The sequence below is a fragment of the Tiliqua scincoides genome, chromosome 1 (genome assembly GCF_035046505.1).
Source record: "Tiliqua scincoides isolate rTilSci1 chromosome 1, rTilSci1.hap2, whole genome shotgun sequence".
Taxonomy (NCBI): domain Eukaryota; kingdom Metazoa; phylum Chordata; class Lepidosauria; order Squamata; family Scincidae; genus Tiliqua; species Tiliqua scincoides.
Window position 1 is genome coordinate 64835161 of NC_089821.1, and position 27256 is coordinate 64862416.

The window sequence follows — 27256 nt, forward strand, 5'->3', positions numbered from 1 at the left end:
GGGGCGGAGCGAGGAGAGGAGGCGCTTGCTGTGGCGGTGAGAGAGAGAGAGGTTGGCGCGCGCGTTTTGGGCCTGGTGGGGGGGACGGCCCGTCTTGGGCGCGCGGTATAACGGTCCTGAGGAGGGCGGGGGGAGGCGCGCCTGGGGGGGCGGGTGTCGCGGCTGGCGCGAGGGGCCGCAACCATGGCGGCTGCGGGGGGGGGAGCGGAGGCATCGTCGTCAGTTCGCCCCCCCTCGCCGCGCGCTCGGGGTTCCACCTGAGGATCCGCGCGAGACTAGGGGGCGGGGCCGCCTCGTGGGCCGAGGCCCGCCTCAGGCGCGGGGGTTCCCTGGCTGGGCTGTGCTCGGCCGCGCTCAGGCCGGGCGGTTGGGCGGCAGGCAGCCCTCACTTATGCCTCTCCCTCTCTTGCCTCCCTCAGTGTGGCTCTTCCTCCTCCGTTCTCTGAGTGGCGCTCCTGGAAATATGTCGGAGGGAGTGGACCTCATAGACATCTACGCCGACGAGGAGTTCAACCAGGTGAGGGGCTCAGGCCAGGTGGGCCGCCACACCTGTGAACGGCCGAGGGGGCCGGTGCGGCGGTTCTGAGGCGGGCTTGACAGAGAGCCACGTCCAGCAGACATCTCAAGGGCTGTGTCCAGTGTGCTTGGACATAGCAGGGGAGGGAGGTGGGGGAGGCAGAGCCTCCCCACTGGAGCCCTTCGAAACACGCTGCCATCATGTGAGGCGCTCAAGCACTCTCGACCCACGTGCGTTGCATGTGGGTCAGGAGTGCTTGAGCCCCTCACATGGTGGTGGCGTGTTTCGAAGGGCTCCAGTGGGGAGGCTCTGCCTCCCGCCCCCAAATTCCCACGGCACACCTGTAAATCATTTGTTGCACACGGGTTGAAAATCACTGCCCTAGACTCTGTATATGCAGATACAAGCTCCTGTGTTCAGTGGCATCATAGCAAAATAGCCACAAAGTTATAAACTATTAAATCATGATGCGCTGTGTTTGTTCTTTCACATTTTATATACTACCCTTTTGTAAATGGTTTCAGGTTGCTGCATGTGACTCCTTGTATCCTCCCAACAACCCTGTTTGGTAAATAAAGCTGAGTGATCATTCATGGCCCAAGCTTATTTGGCAATAGTTATGGCTGAGCAAGGTTTTGAATCTGGCTCTTCTTGATCCTAGTGAGTGGGCTTACCTTTATACCACATTGTTTGCTAATTTTTTTTGATCGATTAAACCCAGACAATTTTTAGAACTATTTGGAGAAAGCACCAGTCAAGATGTGTCAATATTTTGTCATGTTGCTTATAGCACGTGAGCTGTTTTCTGCCAGAACATGACTGGTTCGAGGTTATAGGAATGGGGAACAGCTGCCTGCCTCTTGGGCTTGGTGCCCTAGGACAGTAGATAACAATAGTGTGGTGAAAAAATCTGAATCTATTATGTTATATGCTATTTTTCTGCCTTAGTGTTTGAGGCAGTTTAGAGTTTTAAAAATATTAAATCAACAAGTAAATGAAATAAAACATGTTTCAGGTATGTGCTGTTCTCTTCAATATCTGATGTTACAAGCTGGCCTGGGCTCTCTTCTTCCTTTCTATCAAGGAAGACAGATCTTCAATACTCACTGGAAAGGTGGAGAGGGGGCTGCGTGAGGGATATCTCAGATCTGTGCTGTCTTTGTATAAGCTTGACAGTGTGATAGTGGGCACTTTTTCTCATCCGAGTACATTAACCTACTGCAAATCCGTTTGCTGATCAATACTTTTTTTTCTCTGCTCTAATGCGTGTTTGTGCTTTTCTTAATACTTTTGTTTCAGATGAGTATTGGCATATTGGAGTATCTAGGTTATTAAAATACCTGTATTTTTGAGGGATAAATGTGTGGCTGAAAAAGTTAGATGCCTTGTAATGTAATGTATTTTATAGGAAGGGATGTTGCATTACAAATGGGAAGACTTGAATTCAAATTCTGTTCTTGCTGTGCTCTGTCAGTTCTCTTAAGCTCCAAACCAATCCATAATTGACATGTTCCTAACATGTACAGTTGCTGATTACTTTAAATTCATAATAGCATTATGGAGACAATAGAAAAAACAATTTCAGCGATTGGATTAAGCTGAATTAACAGTGGAATTGCTAGGTAATAGAGTTGTAAAATTTCTGGAAATTTTGAAGCTTGGAAAAAAAACAAATTTTTTTGGAAAAAATGGAAATTTTTGGGAAAAATTGAAAAAATGCTACATTAGTACTTTTTTCCTCTTCTCTGGGTTGAAAGTCATTCTGTTACTTTAGGAACATAAAATATGACTATGGACAATTTGACTTGGCATAAAATTATCACAACTAGCATATTAAAAAAATAATGTATCCAAACAATTATTGCAAACAGAATTTACTTTTTTCATAATATTTATTTGGCATTGTAACAAATGGAGCAACAATCTCCTGAACTGTTTACTAGTTTATGTGAAACAGACAAAAAAACCTCCACAAAGCAATTTTTAAAAATCCAGAAGTGACAAATATTCATATTTCCTCTCCACAGTATTAAATAAAAAACACCCATTCTCATATAAAGAATTGAAGAGGGGAGAAGGTATAGAAGGGAGTGGGACTAAGTTTCAATGAATGGGAATGAAATTTAATAAGAAATTTTCTGAGCTGTATTTATCAGTATCAGTTTCAGTCTCTACTTCTGTAGCTACTCTGTTGTGTCTGTCATTATCACAATTATTATGGACTTCTAAAAACTGAAGGTTGCCTGGATTGAAACAAGCTTCCCTATCCTTTCACATGTCAGTTTATTTCTTGATTATAGTGTGAGTGTTTCCTAACACAGACCAGATTCTTTCACATGCTGCAGAAGATGGAGGAATCTGAAGAAGGCGAGAAGCAAGAGGAGTCAGACTGTGTTGTGCAAAGACCTTGCCACCATGTTGCAGGAGGAATGTTTGCCAGAATCCCAGATTGCATTCCTGAACCAAATCCCTGAAGATGTTCTATATTCTGCAACATTTGAAAGTACCTTCCGAACACCAAGTCATAAATGTGATGCTTGTTTTGTAATCCAGTCAAATGCAGTAACAGTGCTATCATTGCTTTGATTTCCACTTTTGAATCTTGGATCCAGCAGAGTTGCAGCAGCATGAATTGGATGGCATCAAAATTCTTCCCTTTTTAAAATAAAATCTTTCACTTTACTTTCTTCTATAGTTGTAAGTGGAGATATACTGAGATTTTCAAAAACAGTTGTTTTTATTTTGGTCATTAGATAAGGAATTGCTGACAAAAGTGCACTATCTGATTCAGATGCAGTGATTGCTGCAGCAATTGGCTTTACAGTCTTCAGGGAATTTTGCAGCTGAACCCAGAAGACATCCTGATCATGAACAGTGTTTCTTACACTCCTGGGTATTTTAAGATCTTCAGCTATTACTGTTTCTTGACGAGCTTCTTTGTTTTTTAGTAAACTTTCAAAGGAGATCACCACTGCAGCCCACAGAGTTTTAATATAGAGCTTCAGTGGCACTATTTTATTCTTTGCATTTTTTTCTGCTTGCTGCGTCTTGAAAACTGCAGCTACAATATGAGTACCTTTTATATGTTTTATAACTTCTTTTGCTCGTCTGTAGATCATTTGAAGGGGGTCCAGTTTCATAATATCATGAAGAAGCAAGTTTAGCCCATGAGATGCACATCCTGTTGCAGTAATATGTGGATACTTATCCATTATGATCTCCCATGCTGCTTTCATATTGCTGGCATTGTCAGTCAGCAAAGCGAATACATTACCACTCCCAATTTTCTGTAGGACTTCACATATTTTATAGCTGATATACTTATACTGCAGTATGTCTCTCTCTCCTGTTTCAATGCTTTTGTAAAAAACTGGTTGAGGTGTTATAACAAAATTTATATTTCCTTCTCCTCTCACATTTGTCGATCCATCTGTAAGTAGTGCAAGACACAGTGCTTCATTAATTTTTCCTTGCACAGATTCCATTACATGCTCATATTCCGACTCCAAAAGAGGCTTGCTCAAAGAATGTCTGCTGGGCAAATGGTATGATGATCTTAGTAATTTCAAAGCTCCCTGCTAGTATGTATTTTCAGTTATTGAAAATGGTGTTCCAGAAGAATATATTGTTCTTGCAAGAGCTTGATCAATTTTTTCCTGATCTTCAGGTGTCATCTTGTCTACAAATGAAGTTATTGAATAATTTTTGGATGCAGCTGTCTTCAGTATCTGTTTACTTGAAGATGCTGCTGATGGGACAACACTTTGTGTTGCTGCTGACATTACAGATGGAGTAGAAAGAGGACATCTTGAATGAGAATGTTGAGAAAAACTATGTGCATTTTCATCATTGTGGTCCTCTTCACTTAGATCTATGAAGAACGTAATATCTACAGGACACTTGTTACATACAAGAATGTGTTTTGTCATCCTGATAGCATTTGGAAATGCATATTTCCTCAGTGCACAGAAATTAGAAAAATCTGATACCATACATATTTTTTAGAAATGATTTGGAAAATATTTGAACACCTTGTCTTAAAATATTTTATTCATAATGTTAAAATAAAACATTCTATAATATTTTCTTTTTTCAATTTTTCCAATTTTTTGGAAAAAAAACAAAAAAGGCTTCAGGAAAGAAACGGGGAAAAAAGTTTTTCCCCCAAATTTTTCTGGTTTTTTTCCAGTCCTTCACATCTCTAGTAATCAGAGACACACATGGAAGCAGCAGTATACTTCCACAATAATGTTTATCATTTCTTTTTTTCATGTTACCTTATGTAACTTGAAAAGGATTGTAAGTGAGGACCTTACTTTGCTAAAGCATATACAGTCAGTTTTCTTTATACACAAATTTGCTTATCTGCGAGGGGCAGAGTTTCCACCTACCTCTTGTTATCTGTGACTCTGCTCTTATTATCTGCAAATTCTGTGTCAGTGCAGCTGCAAACATGCAGGCAGGGTGCAAGAGAAGTTGGGAGGAGACAGTGGCCTCTTCATGAGCAGAAGGTAGCACTGGTGCCTCACAGGGGTGAGAGGAAGAGATGCCTATATAGTATACAGCTGGCAGGGGAGGGAGTTGCAGTAATCGCATTCAGCCAATTATACTCCTAGTTTTCTTAGAAAGTTGTGTGGATTGGGTCAATTTTCTGCATCAAACAGGAATTGGTCTTGGCCCCTGGAGAATCATTGGACACATTTTTGTCTGTTTCCAGACTTGCCTCACCATCTGAGGAGGAAGCATAAGATGCTGGAGATGTTAAGTGCTCACTCTCACCCAGCCCCTTAGGCTTCAAGTTTTTGATTCATAAAGTTCATAGAGTGTATGTTGAAGAGGGTCTCCTGGAACCTAACCACATTGTTTCCATAAGCTGAATGATTCAGTATCTGCTAATCTGGTATCCACTAGATTTTCCAGGAACCGAATCTTAGTGGATAACAAAAACTGATAAAAGTTTAAAACCACTTAATTAGTAGAGCTTGGAAAGACCCATGTCTGTCTTTCGAGAGCTAATCCTGGTTAGAGTACTTAATAATGAGTTATGGACCAATAGTTTACAGCTTGGAGCAACACAGTTTCTTATTTCAGTATGCCCTTCAGAATCTCCTAATGTGTTAACCCTGCAGGTGCCAAACCCTGGTTCACAGACCAGAACCAGTGCCCATTACAATCTTTCCACCTGGTGAACCAAACTTACTGTTCTGCTTGGGAGCCACATATTTTCCTTCCGGTCTCCCCCAAATGTTGCACTGACCAGCCACTTCCCCAGCAGGCTTTGCCCCAGTAGGATTTCCAGGCAGACATGGTTGCCCAGTGGTATTTTGGGGGAGATTGTGAAGGAAAATATGTGACTCCCTGGTGGAACAGTAAGCTCCGTTTGTGCTGGGGAAGGGATTTTTGGTTTGCAAACATTTGGAGGCTGCTGTACTAACCCATTGCATCCTGCTCACTTTGTCCAGAGTTCCTACCTAAATTTTGATGATGCTTGTGTCCTGTTGATTAATTGCTAGTATGTGACTTATTTTCCTGGGGTCCTTTATGTGCATTATAGTTCCTCTTTGGCCTGATTATCTGGGGTACAGGCAGTAGCATCACTGGGCAATGAAGAAAATAAATATCTAGATGTTTGTATGCTTGTATCTTTGAGGATGTGTTTGAGCCTTATTTTTTCTAGATCAGTGGTTCTCAAACTTTTTAGCATTGGGACCTACCTGAAAACCATTTTATCAGCCATTTCAGCCTCTATGGCTATAATGGTGATTGAGCAGCAGTTCTCCCCCCAAGCAGCAGGTTGTTTAACCTTTGATGTACTTAGCCTTATCTGCCCTGTCAGTTTAGCGAACCACCAAAAATTGGGTGAACCCACAGTTTGAGAACCACTGTTCTGGATCATTGAAACTGGCTGCCCAGTGCTGATTTCCTCCTCTTTCACTGGCTGTTGGTGTGAATGCATCCAAAATAAATCTGCATGTCTTACATTCACAACTTCAGCAATTATGCACAGTTGCTTCAGCGACTTTTTCCTGACCAATTAAGTGCTGGCCAGGTTGTTAGAGCATCACATAGTGCCTACTGGTGCTGAGTGAGTATACTGCATTTATACAGCTGCACTGTTTCCATGGCTCCAGGTAGCAACTGTATAAGTTTTTAGATTTCTACAGTTGATTTCTTGAGAGGGTTGCTCATTTTTCCTTAGCCAACTCAGTTATGTGATTTGTTTGCCTTGGTCCCCAAAGCCATTTACAATGTTGAAAAAAAATGCAATACATTTCCCTCTATTTTAATAACACAAAATTAGACTATGTCCCTTGTAGGGCAGTTGCTATTAGATGGTCAGTGAGAGAGCGGAAGAACAATCCAGATGGAAGAGGTGTCTTCAGTTCTGGGCAAGAAGTCACATAATTTTTGTGGTTCTGCATCATTTGAGCTATGTCAACTTTGAATATACCCTATCTTCCAACCACAGAACTCACCTATTTAACTTATTAACTTAACTATTTAACTTAACATGAGCTAGGTGCAATTGTTCCCAGCTGTTGTTGAGATGGGGAAGTAGTGTTTGGGAGTTGTACTTGCTTTTCTCTTGGCACATGTTGCCATGGGTTCTGTTTTCATCCATAATTTGATGTGCTTTGTGTTCCTTGTGCTTATACTGGGAAGAATAAGTCAGGGGTAAGGTCTTATGGGTGATTGTATCCCCAGTTTCTTGCCTGTGCATAGCAGGGAGCTCAGCTGGATTTGTATGTATACTCAAATGAACCGTCAGCAGTCTCTGAATACCTACTCATGTGTTGGTTTTTGTGGTGGTCGTTTGCTTCTAATGGGCAACAGATTGGGCCCCTATTGAGGGGCCTCAGTCAATAGATTCCTTACTAGTGCAAGTGGAGAACTTTGATGGTTGCTGCCCCTATTGCAGGTGTAGAGTTGCTATTTGGTGTTATGTATAGAACAGTGGTTCTCACACATTTAGCACCAGGACCCACTTTTTAGAATGAGAATCTGTCAGGGGCCACCATAAGCGATGTCATGACCGGGAGTGACATCATCAAGCAGGAAAATTTTTAAAAACCCTAGTTACAATTCTGCCTGCACTTACCCAGAAGTAAGTCCCATTCACGATCATTGTTAAAGGAATATGCATAGTAGCTTGTTAAAAGTACAGGCCTGTAACATTTCCCCAAATGCAATCACATACCATGGGAGCATCAAGTCTGAAATATTAAAATTAAAATATTGAAATGAATGGAGACCCACCTGAAACTGGCTCGCGACCCACCTAGTGGGTCCCGACCCACAGTTTGAGAAACATTGGTGTGGAGTAATGAGACCGGCAGCTGTGAAGAATCTGAAACAAGTATTATGTACAGTAACTGCCCTTGTGTTACTTTTGGCAGCGGTGTGGTATTAATGCTTCTCAGTGCTTTATGTCCTCTGACCATGATCATTATTGGCTATTGCTTTTCCTTCTATTTTATAGTGTTTGTGTGTGTTAATTTTTGGTTTCCCATTGGTGGTTATTTTGTACTTTTTTATTTCCTGCACGGAGGCAAGAGTGGTGCATTTTTGTGCAAAACATCTTGAGGATTTGCATGTTCTGTTCCCTATTTACAGGTTTAATTTCTCACACTTGAATCCCACCCATGGTCTGTGCCTTGGCCATGATATTACTTACTGCTGTTTAGTTGCAGTGTTGCATTGCCAAAAGAAGGTTAACAGATAAACAGTTGCTCCTTGTGTTGGTGTAGTGTTCCACCTATGCAGTAACAAGGTTCTATATCATGGTGCAAAGAGTCTTGAGTGCTGGTTGCCAGTTTCTGCACTGGGGATGAGGTTATTGTGTCTGACAGATGCTGACTTTCCTGTAGAAGGGTTGCTTACCTTAGCAGTCCATGTTTCTGTACATTATTTTGTACATAGGTCTTTGTGTAGTGTGATGTTTGCTATGTATTAGTTTAGCAATAGTGTGATGGTTACTCTGCTTTACCCCTTTGGTGATATGCTTGGGTCTTCTGTTGAGGGTTGGGATCCCTTAGTGTGGTGGTAATCTGATGATGTAATGGATGGAGCTACTGATGTATGGACCTCTGCAATATTGCTCCTTTTTTTTTCTTTAGCGCAATGCATGGTATGTGTTTTTCTGGGTTGTCTGTGCTGTCTTTTCAGGGTTTTGTTCCTAAATGATCTCTGAGGAAAATGTTAGCTATTTGATACATGTCTAATTGTGGATAGTGTGGACTGTTATGTTTGCTTTTTAATATGAGAACTTCAGTGTAAACTTTAAGGTAGTGCTGTATAGCTGTAAGCCAACTCAGTTATTTGATTTGTTTACCTTGGTCCCTAAAACCAGCGGTTCTCAAACTCTCTGTTAGAGTTTGAACCTCAGTAAGTCCTTGCGGGGGTGGGGGGAGGCAGCGACGCTAAGAGGGGCGCAGGGACTGGCATGCACTTGCCAGTCCCTGCAGCAGCTTTCCAAGTGTTCAGGGAGCCTTGCACGACCCTCCGAAGGGCTCCCCGAAGCTTAGAAAGTGAAAGTGGAGCGATCATGCAAAACTGGAAGTAGAGTGCAATCGCTCCACTTTCACTTTTGAAGATTAGGGAGCCCTGCGAAGGGCCACACAGGGCTCCCTGCACCCTCAGAACTGCAGGGACTGGTAAGTACATGCCAGTCCCTGCAGCCTCCTTAGCAACACGATACTGGGGATTGTGTTGCTGCCTCCCTCCTGCCCCCACCCCTTAAGGGGGCAGAGGCCAGCACCCTCAGGCTGGGGTGTCGCGACACCCTAGTTTGAGAAGCCTTGCCCAAAGTCATTAACAATGTTGAAAAAATTGCAATACATATATTATGTCCCTCTTAGGGCAACTGGTATTATATGGTCAGTGAGGCTTAGCAACCTCATATTTCATTGCTAAGAGAGGGGTTGTTTTATTGTCACATTTTCCATTAACTAATCAAACCTAAGTAGCTTAGTGTGGTTTTTGTACTTCCTTTAAAAGACTTTGGCTAAAGAACTTTTAAGCAAAACTTGAGCAGTCAAACAAGCAAGGAGAAACTGTGTGTATCATTGGTTGAATACCAGCAACATTAGAAATGAGTGAACCTAGAATGTATTGTTGCCATGAAGAGCAGGGAGAGATATCAACGGTACAATAGCACAAGAATGTCTTATGAGTCTGGAGAGAGATGCTACATGTAGAACTGCCTGCTTGGAAACCATCAGTTGTTGGGAAGACAGTCTCCTACTGTTGTATGAAAACTATCAAGAATAAACAAGTTTATAAAGATAATACGCCCTATGTGTTCGCTTTGCAAGGCTATATATACTGTGAGTAGGAAAAAACCATGCATTGAGAAATATAGATGTCAGACTTATTGCATGGTTTAAAAAGTGTCTGGAAAGACTTTAAATAATCAGTACTCAATAACATTTATGAAAGTATCCACAGACAGTTGATATGATACAGATCTTTCCTTTGCTTCTTCATCATTCACTGCTCTGCACATTTGATGTGATCAACAGAGGTTTTGCCAGGAGTACCACCAATTCTTTCCTATTCTCTGATAGAAGAAGGGGGGTCATTCTGAACTCTTGGGGTGAGCCACTTCTACTACCAGGAGGCAGGGCCAATCATAGGTGAAGTCTCTTACTCTAGTGAGCCAGCAGGGCACCACAGCAACTTTCTTGCATTGTACCTTTGGGTGATGCTTTGTATATTCAGAATGAGCAGAGTGCAGTGTTCTTCTCTGTTGTACGTATCAGTCTACTTTATGATACTGTCAGAATCTCTTATTAGTCTCATGAAAACTGGCCATAAACTTCAATCAGTTTTATTGGCTTGATCCAACTGAGCCTCCTCACATTTTGTGAAACTAACGCAACATGTTAGTTGTTAGTTAACTGAAGTCCAGTTGATTTTGATGGTGCTTGACCTATCCAAGCAAAATTGAATCAGGGCATTATCTATGACAGGCCTGTATTCTGATACGATCTTCTTTATAACCTAGGATAAAAAGTTATATTTAGGCTTGTAGAATATGCCAGAGTCTTTTTTTAATGAATTTTGCATGAACTCTTATTGCAGCAATTTTAATACCTTTAAAGATTGAGAAATTCTTCAAGTGGGAAAACTCTGCACACCACAGTGACTTACTAACACCAATTGTTGTAGTGGGTGTTGTCTAAGTATAACAAGCTTTATGTGAAGGCTACTGTAAGATTGTACAGTAATTGGGTCAAGGATGCATTTTATGAGGAGAGGATAATTTTATTTATCAGTTACGTGGAATTTTGGACTCCTTGTTCTCAAGCAGCAGGCAAGTCATGGTAGGTATGTGCAAGCTCCGGGTTTTAGAGGTAGGCTACCTCAGATCGCCAGATGCAAGAGAAGGCACCGGGATGCAGGTTGTGTTTTGTTGTCTTGTCTTGAAGCATTTGGTGGGGCACTATGAGATACAGGAAGCTGAACTAGATGGCCTTTGGCCAGATTCAGCAGGGCTCTTATGTTCTTATCTTATCCTTCACCTTGTGGATCTCATGTGTTACTGCTTTTGTGACATCCTTAAGATTTTGATTGAGTATGGATAATGTTATTGCACATGGTATCTTGTCTTGGTATCTTTCTTCGGTTAACAGAAGTTATACATGGGTATTTACTATTTTTTATAGTGAATACAAGGTTGCAGCCTGAGCTACTGAAGAAGCTCAAAAGCACTTTCTTAAAAAATAAGTTTAACTTCATCTTTGGCCGGTTGCTGCCCCCTTTTCCTCCCTTGTTGGCTTGGGGACAGAGGCCATTGCCCGTAGGGCTAACCCAGGCATGGCTGGGCTCCCAACCAGGACTGCCCCCTCTGGGCTGTGGGCCTGGGGACCCTTGCAGCTGGCAGAGCTCCAGGGGGTTTGCCAGGGGTCAACCATGCTGGCCAAGGATGCACCTGGCTCTGTCTGGCTTGGGTGCCCCGCCCAGGGCCGGATTCGGCCGGTTGTCCATTCCCTGGCAAGATGGGACACCATCCTGCTGCCCAAGGCTGACCTAGGCTTGCGTGCGCCTGACTTTGCCATCTTAGTGGGTTAAATGCGCTCCAGCCATGGCCCACCTACGCCTGTTTCTGGATGCCCATAGGTCGGGCTCACTCAACCCTGTAGTTGTGTTCGTGGCAGATTCGGGACTCTGCAGCGGCCCCAAGACTTCACTGCCCTTGGCAGACGCTGAGGCTTTGGTGATCCCCTTCCTGCCGCTTCTGCGAGCTTCTGTTTGCAGCAGCCCTAAGGCTTCACTGCCCCTGGCAAATGCTGGGGCCATGGCGGGTCTCTCCCCTCCACTGCTGTGAGTGCCCGACCAAGGCGCTGGATGCCTGGTACCCCCATCCCCAGTAAGTCAGGGGATCCTTGACAGTATTATTGTAGTACTCCTCTGGTTGCACTGAATGATACTGAGAGCCAGAATGGTGTAATGGTTTGGGAGTTGGACATAGACCTGGAAGATCTAGATTTAAATCCCTGCCTAGCCACAAAGCTTCCTTGGTGACTTTGGACCAGTTACTTATCTCTCTGCCCCACGTTCCTTACAGGGTTGTTGTGAGGAAAAAAGGAAGGGAGGAACCATGAACACCACCACCCTGAGCTCCATGGGAAGTGTGGTGTGAAAATGAAACATTAGGTGAGGTGTAACAAGCAAGACTGGTTGGATTTGGCTGTCTGAGCAATGACAAACTTATTCACTAGTCAGACTTAAAATTAATCAGTTTTTACAATGCAGCTTTCTGATATTTATATAGGAACTTGGGTTTGTCTGCAAGGCTTCATGGTCCCTTGTCATAAGTTATGGTATGCCATACCCATCTTATATAAGGTGGGATATCACCCACTAAGAGTGCACTATGGAAAAATTCAGTGACTGGTCCTCACTGAATTATCCTTATTTGACAGAATGACAAAGAAGAAATGGGAGGCAGATAGTGATGGGCCCATAACAGTAAGGGCACATTAGAGTGTAAGCAGAAGCATGCTGCAATATTAACCTTACTAGAAGAACAGAGGAGCAAAAACCTTTACATAGTGTCAATAGTGAATTTACCTCAACTGAGAACACTGGGCTACATCAGTGGTTCCCATACTTTTAGAGGCCCTAGATCACAGGCTGGGAACTGCTGGGTTATATGAAACAGGAGATCCTATCACATAGAATTCCTTGTACCTAGGAAAAAATCTTTCTTCCTTGAGGTTTGCTTAAGTTTCTTTGAGATTCTGCAGATGGCATTTTGATATGGGTGCACTACAATTAAAGCCACAAGAAATCAAAATTAATTTAATGTTGGAGTGTTGTTTCTTGATGTGATCAGCTATGTCTTCTGTCTCTTAGGACTCTGAGTTTAGTAATGCTGATCAGATGGATCTGTATGACGACGTTCTAGCTGCCAGCTCACAACCTTCTGAAAGCTGCACTAGCAGCTCTGAGCCACCACCAGAAAGCCGCCAAGAGCAATCTCCCAAACCAAATAGCAAATCGCCTGCTATCCTGTACACTTACAGTGGGTTGCGGAATAAGAGAGCTGCTGTTTATGTGGGCAGCTTCTCTTGGGTGAGTGAAAAGTAAAACAAACTTCCTCTTGCAAAACTCTTTGTTTATGTGGTAAGGACCTTGCTACACTTTATTTTGCTATACACTTAAAGTTTTCAGTTGTGCAACTTCTCATATTCATGCATGTTTAAACATGCACAGTGCAGAAAGACCTTGACACAATTCCCCAGTATTAAAGTTTCCATATGGTTTTTCACAGTGAAAGTGTTTCTGAAGCCTGTATTTAAATCTTGCATTATGAGGCAGACACACATCTCCTTCCCTCTTGTATAGTTGTTGAGAAAATCTTCCTGTTTTAAGAAATTCCGGAGGAAGGGAAGTTATTTTTACTCCTTCAGTAACTAAGTTTAATTTGGGTTGATATAGAAGTTCGTTCTTCTCAACCTAAACATCTGTGTTCTTTGTTGCTTCTTGGAGTTGAGTGCATACATATGTGGAGGGTGGAGGTAGAATCGGATTATCTTTCTCAATGATTATGGTGGGAATGTAACAGGAGATTGTGAAGGAAGAGCCTTAATTTGTTGTATTACTAATATGAGTTTTACAGAAGATCTCAGGTTTTAATATATTTTCTGCCTGTTCATTTTCAGTGGACAACTGACCAGCAGCTGACCCGAATTATCCGTTCTGTGGGTGTTTATGATGTGGTGGAACTCAAGTTCGCTGAGAACAGAGCCAATGGCCAGTCTAAAGGGTGAGAACTACAAAGGCATCTTTGCAAAACTCCCTGTTTCAATGGATGGTTGTTGTGAAGCAGAAAGTGTAGATTGATCAGTGTGCTTGCCACTTGTATATGCAGGCATATAACTATTTTTTTAAAATAGTTTATATTTTAACTGTTTTGTTTTTTTTAAAAACCTAATGTTTCTCGCCTGAAAAGCTCTGTTGAGCAGTCATAACCATTTCTAGGCTGGATGCTGCCACCACTTACAAAGAAAATAACTGCTAGGTGTAAGTGATCCAGGAAAGAGCTGGTTTGTTTTCAGTTGCACTCTCTGACCGTAAGTGTTGTTTTCGGTAGTGACAGCTGTGTGTTTGGAGAACAAGAACTGAACATTCTCCACTATTAATCGGGTTGTGCCTGTAAAGAGAGATGTTGCTTTGCTAGATCTTTCCCAAGAGTTTAGATGGTATTCTTTACCAGAGGTTACTGACAGTCTTCAGTTGTGTTGATCCTGTGGCTTTCTGTGTAGGTATGCAGAAGTAGTGGTTGCCTCAGAGAATTCTGTCCACAAACTTCTAGAGCTGCTACCTGGAAAGATTCTCAATGGAGACAAGGTGGAGGTGAAGTTGGCCACACGGCAGAATCTTGCACAGTTTGAGGCACAGGCTCGAAAACGTAAGTTTATATGGGGCTTTATATTGGTGAATTGAGGGTGGAGGGGTGAGGCATAGCAGCTTTTCTTAGATCTCCTATTATCCTGAGTAGAGCTTTACCAACAGAAGCAGTTTAAATTGTAACTGTTCATGAATGCCCAGGAGTATCTCAGTATTTTCCCTGTTATTTCTGAGTCAAGCTTCACTAGTCTGTGATCCCCTGTGATCCCCATATGATGTGAATATGCTTCATCGCCTCTCATTTCTCTTCCTTGTCCAAACTGAATTGGCTTAAGTCTTCAGGCTGCTATTATAGCTAAGATCCTCTAGAATAGATAAATTTCTGGTCTCTGGGCTTTCTCCAGAATGGGTACATCCCTGAAGAGGTAAGCATCCTGAGTACTTCATCTGGGTACTTTGATCTGGGCACAATGGCATTAGATGGTCCCATTCATTAATTTCTCTTATTACCCCACAGAGCATTATGCAGTCAACGGAACCATGTTTCTGATGGTATACATTATGACTGCTTTAAAGCCACTGTAGATTATGTAGTTATTCATGCAGTAGAGGGTGTTGTCTCATGTAATGATCTATGGCTAAATTCAGTCAAACTGTCTTGACTTGGCTTTGTTGTCCTGATCAGATTTAACCTGGGTAGCTAACTCCCACCTCTGTACTCCTAATGATAGCCACAACTAACTATAAAATATTTGGCTTCATAGCCTTTATAGCTGTGACACCAGGTGTGTTTTCACAGCCTCCAGCATGAACTGCATTTTGGTGCTGGAGGTGAAGTTTCTCCTGTGTTCCTTAACAGGATTATCATAAGGCTAGTGCAGTGTTCTCACTCCTTTAGCACCGGGACCCACTTTTTAGAATGAGAATCTGTCAGGGCCCACCTGAAGTGATGTCATGACCGGAAGTGACATCATCAAAATTTTAACATCCTAGGCTGCAATCCTACACACACTTACCCAGGAGCAAGTCCCATTTACTATCATTGTTAAAAGCATCTTCATAGTAACCTGTTAAAAGTACCGACCTGTGACATTTCCCCAAATGCAGTCACATACCTTGGTAGTATTAAGTCTAATATATCTGAAATAAAATATTGAAATGAATGGCGACCCACCTGAAAATGGCTCGCGACCCACCCAGTGGGTCCTGACCCATAGTTTGAGAAACACTGGGCTAGTGTGTTTATCTGTCATAAGAATACCATCAGTCAGTCTTATTGAATCATGAGACAAAGCAGAGCTGCTGTTAGCCCTGATCAAAGCTTTTCCCTGTGAAAAACTGCTTAAAGGGGCTTATCTTGTCTTCACTAGGATGTCGAGCTGGTGAATGGCAACGTCTGACAATAACCTTGGCACGTCACCATTTTTGACAAGGCCTTCGTAAATGACTTCCACCACTTTGTGATTCCTCGCCCATAGGGCCTGAGAAATACAAATTTGTTGTTTTTAATTATTTTATTTACACTCTGCCTTTCCCTACCCTCAATGTGACTTAACAATAAAACAGAAAAAACAGTATGATAAACAAAAAAACACATGTAAAGACCTGAAGTTTCCTTTATTATTGTACTCATCTCCTATTTATTACAGAGGAAAACTAAAAATGGCTTGTCTTAGTGGCCACAGGGTGAATTATTCAGCGACATACACTTATTGTGAAACATGAATGTTAACTATTTATATTTTTAAAATAATGCAGGCTTGCTATCACCGGTTCTTATGCGATGGTGGTTTAACAGATTTCTATGATCATGTTGTTCTGTGATCATGTATTTTCTTTTGAAATACATTTTCCACCTATATATGCAGTTGGTAGTTCTTGTACAGAATTATGCCACACTGGGACAATATCACAAAGTATGTCCCTCTATCTTAGTATTATGTTCAGGAATCTTTTATTTCTTTCAGATTTGTTTTATAGCCTTTAATATAATGTCCTTAACATTTTATTATCAAATCTCTTACTATAGTTGAGTTTGTTGTATATTCAGATTCCCACCTAGTCAAACTAAGCAGCTTTTAAAAAAAACAAAACTGGAATTTTTTTTAACTATTGGCTTTATTCAGAAAATGTAAATCTATGTAAATACATCCTGTAATGCCCTTCCGTATTATTACCATCTTGGTTTTTGTTGAATAAAGTTGACTCCAAGTACAATACCTTGGTCAGCATGGTTTTATTATTTCTGTGGGGTTCATAGCTCATCAGTGGGGAGGTGAAATGTTTCTGAGCCAGTATGTTTTCATCACTATCAAGCAACTAATCCAAGAAATATAGATAATATAAAATACCATTTAAATTCAAGATCCCATCCATTTGTTACAGGCTCTTAAGGTTATGTTTATTCCTCACCCCATATCTTAATATTGCATTTGTTAAGAGACTTTAGTGTACTTATAGGTCCAGCAGGTATCTATGGCAGGGGTGTCCAAACTTTTCGGCAGGAGGGCCACATCATCTCTCTGACACTGTGTCAAGGAAAACAAGAATTAATTTACTTTTCCAATTTGAATAAATTTACATAAATGAATATATTAGAGATGGAACTTATATGAATGAATGAAGGTCTTGCAATAGCTCAGGGCCTATAAAAGGCCTTGCACAAAGCAAGACTGGCCTTTCCTTTGCTGCCACTGCTGCATCACAGATGTGAAACAGCAAGCTGTGGAGGGAGTCCTCATCCCTCTGCTCGTGTGAGTGGTCAAACAGTTGGCTGAAAGCAGTTGCATCAGGCCAGCGCAGGCTCCAGTAGGTCTCCAGAGGGCCAGAAGCTCATTGGAGAGTGGGGGCTCCCTGAGGGCCAGATTGGGAGGCTTTGAGGGCCACAAGTGGCCCCAGGGCCGGGATTTGGGCACCCCTGATCTATGGCATTGTCCTCTGAATCTATTTGCCATTATTTAAGCACTGTTATTATAATGCCCTGATACATTTTCTAATAGTATAGCTTTACAGAGGTCAAATATATTTATTTTTAGATGGAATAGTTCAACAGATCCTAGTTTTCTTTGTTCTATAGATCTTATGCAGGAAGCGAGACAGATTTGCTTTGCTCGGATAAGCAATTAAGATTAACAATTTTTGCCTTTACCCTGTGAAAACTTTATGGATAACACTTTTTAGTTCTAGAGGTAATGGTAGGCTATTTGTAATAGTTGTTTAGAAACTAGTTCAATAACAGTTACTAACAGCACTATAGCTTTATACAATCCATCCTTGTTGATATTTGTCTTTCTGTATATAGCAATATATCATCATGTATATTCTACCATTTTTAAAGCCATACTTTAGGTCATGACCCTTGGGGAGGAATTAAGTATACCTTCAGAATTATGGGTCTTGTGAGTGTTGTGTAACTGAATTTATGATTGAAGCGTTTAGATTTCCACTAGGAATACTTATAATAGGAGAAAAATATGGATAAAATGATATCCTGTTAATGATTTCACTAGTGAAGGCACAATCTTCTAAAATAATCAGAGATAGTGGTGGTCAGTAGTCAACCAGGATTTTTTAAAAAAATGTTGACATTACTGTTGAACAGAATCAGTAAAAAGATTTATAAGCTTATTGTCCTCAGTCATAGGCTTTAATCTCCATTGGCTGAAGGACTTACTTTATTTAGATACATTTAAAATAAAAGTTCCAGTTAGGCTAATGTCCGTGATTAGTCCTTTGAAAGCCATATAATTTGTTCCAGTAATTTTAACAAGATTTTGTTGTGACTTTCTTCTGCTGAACTGAACCTAAAAGGTTTAGCATGTGTATTACTTTATTGGTATCCTAGAACTGTTTTGTTCTCAATCTGTCAGGTCCTAAAAGGCAGTAGTGAAGTTCGTCTTGTAGATGATGGCACACTGGAGGATGTGTTTTGCAGGGGTGTATAGTCTAGTACAGGGGTGTCAAACATAAGGCCCGGGGGCCAAATGCGGCCCGCGGAAGCTTTTTATCCGGCCCTCAGGTTCTCATCTGCTGAGTAGTGCTGAAGTGTTACTGCTGAAAGGGCAGCGCACATGAAAATTGGGTTCTCCCATATCTTGAAATATGATACAGATTTGCATATTTTCTCTTCTGTCATTTGTAGTTAATGAGTTTCTAAGTGAGAAAGTGTTTATTTTTGGTTATGACCTGTTTAATGACATCACTTCCTGCCTAATGACATCACCTCCGGCCCTTAGCAGGCATCCTGAATGCTATTCGGCCCTCGTAATGAAATGAGTTTGACACCCCTGGTCTAGTAGGACTAGAATAATAGTTACTGTATATCTAATTTCCCACCGTAACAAATTACATCTTTAAACCTCTATAAAAAGTGTATGCTAGTTTTCGTTCAGCTTACGACAATATTCTGTTTAGTAGTCACTGTTCCAAGGAGTTGTTTATTCAGTATAGTATATGTAGGGTCTGAGGTTGAGCTAGTAACTAGGAAGATAAAGTTCACATCTTGCCTTGAGTATGGGCTTGCTTTCTCGGTGGCTCTAGATATACTACTGCTTCAGCTCCCATCTGCAATCTGGGGGTAATACTGTGAATTGACCTTACAAAACTATTGTTGCGAAAAGTGCTTAGAATATTCCACATCAATGCTAGGTACTATAATTAGAGTGTTCTCTTAAATTCAGTGGGATTTGCTGTCAGGTAAGTGGGCTGAGATTGTGATGTAAGTATATTAAATGCAGTATGCTGGCTCTCCAACTTAATGGTTGTCTGAGTTATGGGTGGCTGCATCACTGCTTTCATGCAGGCTTAGTATGTGCATTGTAGTGCGTGTGTGCAGGCACAGTAGCACTGGGATGGTGAGCCAGCTGTTCATAGGTGTATACCCCTGCTAGGTAACCCCTACTAATTGGGTAAGAGGCACTTTTTCAAGTGGGTGCTCCTTTTTTTAGCAGGGGGAGAGTAACTGGCCCACCTCACCCCAGCACTGTCTGTTCTAGTGGCTGTCTGCTGGTATTCCTTGGCATCTTTTTAGATTGTGAGCCCTTTTGGGACAGGGAGCCATTCAGTTATTTGATTTTTCTCTGTGAACTTTTAGTTGAAAAGCGGTATATAAATACTGTTAATAATAATTAATAATATACATTCTGACTTCTGGACAAACCTCCAGATTGGAACTGTTACATACGTTGGGGACTTAGTGCAATGAGCTGCATTTTGTTAGTATGACCCATGTACTATAATTGATGCTGAAAATTATCAGAGCATGCTACCGTCTCCTTCACAAAAATGATCTCTATTTCTCACTGTGAGTTCACACTGCAGTTACCTCTGTCAATGTGGCATACAGTATTTATAAATGTTTTAGAGGTATCTTGGAAGAGATGGGCAACACACCCTTTAAGATCTCAGTGTCCTGAGATTTGCATGAATAAGGTTCAAGATTGAGGTGCACATGCCAAGCCAACTCTACCCTCTGTGCATATTATAAGAGGGTGGGAGTCCCTTTCTTTGGATAAAGAGGAATTGTACGTTAAGGGAATGACAGAGAGAAAGATGGTTGATACGTGCAAGCTTTTTGGAAAGTGGGATGTTCTGTCAGGAAATTATTTGGCTCTCCTCTATCCACCCAACCGCTACAGTGCTCAGTGCTTTTCCTCTTCTGTGTGATATCTGACAGGGGTGCCTCCGAGGGCTCATTCACGGGATTCCTCAGACTCTGTAGATGGTCGAGCCACTCCAACAGAGAATGCTGTACCACCGCCACGCATTGAGAAGCCTCCTTCTGTCTTGCCTTTCTTCAACCGCCCTCCTTCTGCACTCCCTCTTATGGGGCTGCCACCCCCACCTATACCACCACCTCCACCACTTTCCTCAAGTTTTGGGGTTCCACCTCCTCCACCAGGAATCCACTATCAACACCTAATGCCCCCTCCCCCTCGACTTCCTCCCCACCTAACTGTGCCACCTCCAGGTGCAGTGCCACCTGCTCTGCACCTCAACCCAGCATTCTTTCCCCCACCAAATGCAGCAATGGGTCCTCCACCAGATGCTTACAGCAAGGCTTCTGCACCATATAACCACAGCAGGTAAGAAAAAGCCCATTCTTGGAATCTCAAAAAACTAGAAATGATGAGCAGTACAAAGAGTTGTTTCTTGGCTTATTAGATGCCAATCTTGATTCACAAAGGGTTGATTCACATACATCTGCATGATAGTGTACTAAGAGCAGGACATACATCTGGCTGGTCTTTAAATGACTGTTCCATTGTTGATGCTGCTAGAAAATTCCCCACACAGCTGCTTTCTAGTTGTGCTTAGTGGGGAAGCTCTGCCAGTTTGAGCACCAGCTCTGAAGTTTACTTTTCAAAGGCTGCTTTTGGGGTCTGGAGAGTATTTGGTCCCACTGCTCTCTAGGAAGTTCCTTAATCCCTGTGCATGTGGATAAAGACCCTTGTCACAGCTCTGCTTGGTCTCCACCTCTGTGTAATGGATGCATATTTGTGTACTGCAGCCGAGATTTGGGCCCACTGCCGCCACCTGTCAGCGAAGCAGAGTTTGAAGAAATCATGAACCGGAACCGAGCAATTTCCAGCAGTGCCATTTCCAAAGCTGTGTCTGGTGCCAGTGCAGGTAACCACCATGGGTTGCTGCTTCTTCCTCCATTTCTAACCCTTGGCCTCGGTCTTATCATTCTGCCTTTGTTTTCTTATTTCACAGGGGATTACAGTGATGCCATTGAGACCCTTCTTACAGCCATTGTTGTGATCAAACAGTCGCGTGTAGCAAACGATGAGCGATGCAGAGTCCTTATTTCTTCGCTTAAGGATTGTCTTCATGGAATTGAAGCCAAGTCTTATAGCATGGGCACCAGCAGCAGTTCCTCCAGGTAAAGCTGCAGCAGACAAAATTATTAGAAGTAGTCTTGCTCAACCTACTTTGCTGATGATAATCCAACCTCGGGGTACTCTGCTTTTTTCCTTGGTTGTGAACATCCAGATACGAATATGTGCCTTTAAAGAGGAGGAAACAAGTAGACACTGTAGCTTTTTGTCAACAGTGTAGATATCTGTGTTTGTCTTCCAGAAAGAGACACCGGTCTCGGGAAAGGTCACCCAGTCGATCCCGTGAGAGCAGTAGGAGGCACCGAGATGTGGCCCATAATGAAGATCGACATGAAGACTATTTCCAGGAAAGAAGCCGGGAGCATGAGAGACACAGAGACAGGGACAGAGAACGAGACCGGCATCACTGAGAGAAGTGAGACTCCTTGTTGGGTGCTTCCCTCCCTAGTTTATCCTTTCACATTTGCGTTCCAGAAAAGCCCTTACTGCCCAGTTGATCATCCCCCTTGTGGATGTGTTAGATGCTAAAGTCCATTTCTTTTGTTCATTCTGGAAGGTATTTCACAGCTAATATCATATGTCCCTTCAGTGAGTGCCATACTTGCACATTATCTCTAGCTACCAGAAGGCAAGTATATAAAGGCAATATGTGGATAGGAAATAATTTTCTAATAAGATAATTATTTCCCTTCTGACCTGCACTTTGAGGATTGTACTCAAGCTACTTGTTTAGTTATTGTCAATTTGCATTCACATAATCTACCAGCTGGGCTCTGAACAGATTGACATCTCTGTTCGGCTGTCCTCATACCATTTCTTTTCTTGTCCTTTGTACTGCAGCCAGTGGATTGATTCTGTAGGTTAGATGATCTTGCTGTGAATGTCAGTGTGAAATTTGAAACAGGATGAGAAATGCAGGTGGTGAAGAGCAGTCTTTATACTTGCTTGATTTGTGATCACACAGGCTGCAGTGCTTTTGAAAAGCCAAAAGTTTCAGCAAGTCAATATCTTAAAGGAACTAGTAAGCTTAGTAACTTGATCTCTCCTTATTTCTTTTCCTGTTTGTTTCTTGTTCTTCTTTACAAAAGCTTCCCTAATACTATATTGCTCTGATTCTAAATTGTAGTAGGGCGCGGGGGGTTTGCAGGCTTTCATTTTGTTCAGATACATGTATAGAATTATCAGGGACATAACCAAATAATCCATTCAAAATTCAGAATCTTCAGAATTCAAAATTCATTCAAAATGCAGAATTCAGTATCTTGAAGTCCCAGCTTCAGTTTAATAAGGTTTTCCTGGTTCTTATGATTGTGAAGGTCAAATGCTTGGGTAAAACTTTCATTGATGATACTGAGACTATCGTAATTTAAGCTCTTATGCACCTCAATCCTTTTTGATGTTTTCATTCTGTTCTTCCTGTCAAAATAAAACAATTATACATTTCACAGAAACCTTGCCTTCTACTGCAGCCTGGTAATTCAAGTCAATTTATTCATAAGCTGATAGCATTGGACAAGAAATTTAATTTCTCTGCTTTGTTTGAAGACAGGGTACAGGCTTGCACAGAGCTGTCTTTAACCTTCATTGGTGCTATGCATGATTCGGAAACGTAGTTCTGCAAGTATCCAATTCAAGTGCAATCTTCTTCAGAATGTCTGCTTTTGACCCATTAGAGTTCCTTTCTGAACTAAAGTGTAACTCCCAGATCCCCTTTGTTTCTTGAGCCCTGATTACACTGGTTGCAAATTTGCTGAGCTCTATAAACCATATATTCAACTGACATGCATCACGTTTGATTCCCAGAGCTATCTTGCAAGAAGCATCACACAGTGCAGTTGCAAAGAAATCTGGTATTTCAGCAGGGAACATTGGTAGAAAATAATTTCTGCCTTGACAATTGTTTTGAATTTAGCTAGCTCATTTTATTTTGCTGCAACTTGCTTTGTGGTAGAAAGTGCTTTTGAAAGTTCAAACATAAATTAAATATAGCTTCCCTTCTGAGTTCTTAGTACCCAAGATGGTGAGAGTTTGTCTTGAGAACTGATGTAACATGTTGGGTCTGGATAAACCATTAACCTAGGAGCCTTCAGTTCTGTTTTTGTATAAGAAATAACAGCAATTTCCATCCTGGGCTGCTGTACAGGATTAATGTGCAAATTCCTAACAACCCATACTAATGTGTCTGGGAATTATGAATAATACTTCTAGCTTTGTTTTATCTCTTGCAGGAACATGGGAGGCATTCAGTGTTTTTATGGACTTGTATCTCCTCTCCTTAATCAAGACTAAAGGATGGAGGCTTCTCTACCCCTACTTCCCACTGCCCTCTGCTCCTTCTGGACCCCTTGGAAAGACTTTGCCTGCAGACTCCATCTGGCACACTGTGGCATTGGGACCTGAGCTCTGCCTGTGTGTGTGCTGCTGCTTGATGGAGAAACACTGAATGACTTGGAGTTTGGGAGGGGTTGTCTGAGCCACTGTGACCAGGGGGCCACTTCAATCCATGGATTCTTGGACCCAAAGAGAACGGTGCTTTCCACAGAGGTCTACCACCTCGTCCCTTTCCATGGCTTTTCTAGGAGCACCTGGGGAGGGAACCCATCCAGCTTGTCTCCTGTAGGAAGAATTGGTGCTTCAGCACAGCACAAGGTGTCTCTGATCATAGTCTCACTGGAGCTCATATCCACTGCCCACACTGCATTGTCTTCTCAAGCATCCAGTCCTCCTGAAGTCTGATCTTTTGTCCAAAACAGCTTCAGTCTTGCCCCTCTAACGCCATTGTACACAGCTTAGAAAACAGTTCTATTCTCCCTCACCCCCCAGTGGAGGGCAGGCTGGCTGCTGCTTCCAGTCACTCTTCCTATCATCCTTTGGTTCCTGAAAACGATCTGTTTTCTGTCTGGCTTCTTCCAGAGGGGTTTGTGGTGGTCAACTTGCACACAATGTGGAATCTCCCTTAAGAAGTAGATCTGGTTCTGGCTACTGCAGGTAGCCCTCTCCACAGGTGATGCACATTGCTTAACAATCTCCTTGCTTTGTTTCATGCAGTAGTTGCTCCTGTTGTAACTTCTTACATAAACCTTTGCTTCCGGGGCCAGCCCCTCCCAGAGTGCCATCTTCCTTGTTATAGAGGAAGTGTTGTGGGCGGAGACCTCACTGATGTGGTAGCATGGAATGGGGGCAAAGTCAAGCTGGGGCTCGCTGGAAGTTACTGTTTGCAGTACATTTTTAAGTTCTGTGTGATGTACGTGTTTGTTTAAGGTCCAGAACTTTCCTTGTCCACAACCTACTTTTAAACCGAGCTCTCTTTGGAGTGGTCCACTCAAGCGTTTGCTTCAGGCGGCACCATACCTCACTGATCTCTGGCATGCCAGTCTGGGGAAACAATTGGAAGCAGGGGAAAGCCTCTGCCTATTCACACCGACATACTTAAGTTACGTTATGTAAGTATAACTAGGGTTTCTGGAGCCACTCCATCTTCCAAGCTGGCAACCTCTGCAGGCGTTTGGCATCAAAATCTGCATACAGAGTGGCATAATGGGACAGGAGTAGCTGTAGACTTCTTGATCAAGCTATCATCAAGATGTAACCCCTTGGGGAGTTCATTTCAGCTTTCAGTGCTCCATCCTAGTCAGAGCACACCAGTAATTTAAAATCAGGAACACGCTGTACCCTTGGATATGTAGTCTCCAGCACCTGAGTCTCTTTAATAGGTGCTTGGCTGTAAACATCAGTTACATTCATGAACAATGTAACTGATGTGTTGCATGGTGAAGCCCCTGCTCCCACAGAACAGTTGTGGGACTTAAAGAGGATGAATTGTCTTGCAAAGAATGTTGCCATGTGATGCGGTACCTCCTTTTGTACTGTTGATCAGAGGGGTGTCCAACTCTAAACGTTTTTTAAAAAGGAAAAAGTTGTGTAAAAAAAAATAGCGTGACAGCTTAAACTGTAAAGTATCAAACATTTGATTGGAAAAGTTGCTTTTTACATAATGGGACATTTTTAGTTTGTTTTGGAATAATGGAAGTATAAAAAAAGAAACTGACAACAGAAACGTAGCCTTGGTTCCCTTCAACTCACCCCCCCAGTTCTTCGTGATTTGATTTGTTTGTCTTTTTCTGATAGGTTGAAAATTGTGTAATAAACTTGATGATATTGTCAATCTTTTATACTGCATTGTATGGTTTCTTTTTTCCTTTTGTAAAGATTTTAAGTGGAGGTGAGCTGTTTTATAGAATATCCACTAAATATGATTGTTGGGGGGGGTGGATAATGTGGCCCAGGAATGGCAAAAAAGTATGGAAAGGTTGAGGGAGGTGGTTCTTCAGCATTGATGCTACGCTTTTGGTTGAGTGGTAGCCCTTGTACAACCATGGCTTTATGTAATGCTAAACTAGTTCACAATCATTTTGTGTACACAAATTAAAATGCCTTCTTAAAAGCTTAAATTTCTATCTCATTATGTTTTGAGTTGCATTTCAGACTGTGTTTCTGAAATCTGACACAGAAGTTAACATTCCTGAGAATGTTGCCTTTAGTTGTATTTTTTAAAAAACAAAACCCTAACCTCATTGTTGTGGGTTTTTAAAAAAAAAAGATGGGTTCAGAGAGAGATTTGGGGCCTACTGTAACTAAACTGTAATTCCAAATTTTTGTGTAAAAAAAAAACAAAACAATAGCAGTAGCGGGGAGGGGCTATATGCTTTGCCATTAAGTTTCTTGATTCACCTAGTAGCATCACCCAGGGAAAGATTATCAGGTTACATATCTAGCTCAGTGTGCCTAAATAGTTGATGGCTTCTCTGGCCTGCTTAACACTCCTCCCACCCCATTTCAGCAAAGGAATATTTTAGGGATACTAAATTGGTTGAAGGGTGGAACAAGTCTTCAGTAAACATCTTAAAGCCATCTCCCATGCAGCGCAATCCTGAGCTACCCTTGCACTAGGGTGCCGGCCCAGGAGGGTACCTCCTCATGAGCCAGCAAGGCCGGTGCACAGAGGCACTCCAGCCTGCGGAGGCTGGATTAAGCCTCCGTGAGGATGGAGGCTCTCAGTCTTGCGTTGGCCAAGCTTGGGAGGCGGGAGGGAGGTATTCCGGGGCGGGGGAGGGCGGTTGGTGGGTGGCCCTGGGGCCGTGCATGTGGGGAACAGAAGGTGGGGCTGGGATCCTGATCCCAACCCCTGTTGCTGGGGAGTTCAGAGCAGCTTCAAGCCGCTCTGCTCTCCTTGAACTTGTGCCACCTCACGAGGTGGCGCAAGGCCGAGGAGACCCATAGGTGCTAGGGTGGTTTACTCAGAGGTAAGGGGAAAAGTTTCCTTTTACCTCTGGCTGAGCTGCTTTGGCTTAACCTCTTGGCTTGCCTGTTCCAGTGCAGGATAGGATTGCGCCCTTACTGGTTCTTGTGGTTATTTTTGGACTAATGGTCTTTTAACCATCCCTGCCCTGTTTAGTCATGGGGGTTAAAAAAAATGTTAAAATAGTATATTTTCAATGTGTTCTTGCATGTGGGAGAGCCTAAATTAAGATGGAATAGAGAGGTTTTACTGACCAGATCCACTCAGCAGATGGTGAGTATGGGAAACAGCAATGGTGGTAATTCCATGTTAATAAAATACGGTGTAAGAACCTTTTGGTGAGACAGAGTTTTTTCCCCAGGCATATTATTATTAACAGTATTTATATACTGTTTTCTTACTGATATCTCTGTCTTGGCTGAAGCAAAAAGCCTTGATAAATATAGTATGGTGGCACATTTTATAGTGGAAGGGCAATTTTTTGTCCCAAAGGTTGGGGAAGAGGTCTTTTGCAAAGCAAGTTATATCTAAATCAACTTAAGATGTCCTGGGGGTTAAGCCCTTGGTCATGTACAATTTATAGATGGTGTTTTGTTAGGACTCTAAGAACTTTGTCACAAAGGAGCATGCCAATAGTTGGTGAATTATGTGATGTGAAACTAATACTTTGAGAATGTAGTCTGGATGGACTGTGGGTGGGGCTGAAGAGATGGAGCTACCAGGTTGCCAGGCACCCATTGTGAT

General features: G+C 42.2%; 1 protein-coding gene across 3 annotated transcripts; it reads left to right on the forward strand.

Annotated features, from left to right (window-relative positions):
* On the forward strand, positions 1–25585 carry CPSF7 (cleavage and polyadenylation specific factor 7). 3 transcript variants are annotated; one of them, XM_066611270.1, is made up of 10 exons: positions 1–36; positions 420–517; positions 12878–13096; positions 13687–13790; positions 14290–14435; positions 20049–20457; positions 20883–21001; positions 21089–21257; positions 21455–21628; positions 23442–25585. In XM_066611270.1, exons 2-9 carry the CDS (start codon positions 464–466, stop codon positions 21621–21623), a joined length of 1389 nt encoding a protein of 462 aa, XP_066467367.1. In that variant the 5' UTR covers positions 1–36; positions 420–463; the 3' UTR covers positions 21624–21628; positions 23442–25585. The 3 variants fall into 3 exon arrangements, with proteins under 3 accessions (XP_066467367.1, XP_066467368.1, XP_066467370.1); XM_066611271.1 differs by having other exon boundaries at positions 8–51; XM_066611273.1 differs by lacking the exon at positions 1–36 and adding an exon at positions 81–105.
* Positions 25586–27256: the final 1671 nt, after the last annotated feature.

Bases quoted from the DNA above. Each gene is read 5' to 3' on its own strand.
- CPSF7 (XM_066611270.1), top strand. From the start codon at position 464: ATGTCGGAGGGAGTGGACCTCATAGACATCTACGCCGACGAGGAGTTC. The intron at 14,436-20,048 runs GTAAGTTTATAT...GATATCTGACAG, and splicing joins TGAGGCACAGGCTCGAAAAC to GGGTGCCTCCGAGGGCTCAT. The intron at 20,458-20,882 runs GTAAGAAAAAGC...TGTGTACTGCAG, and splicing joins GCACCATATAACCACAGCAG to CCGAGATTTGGGCCCACTGC.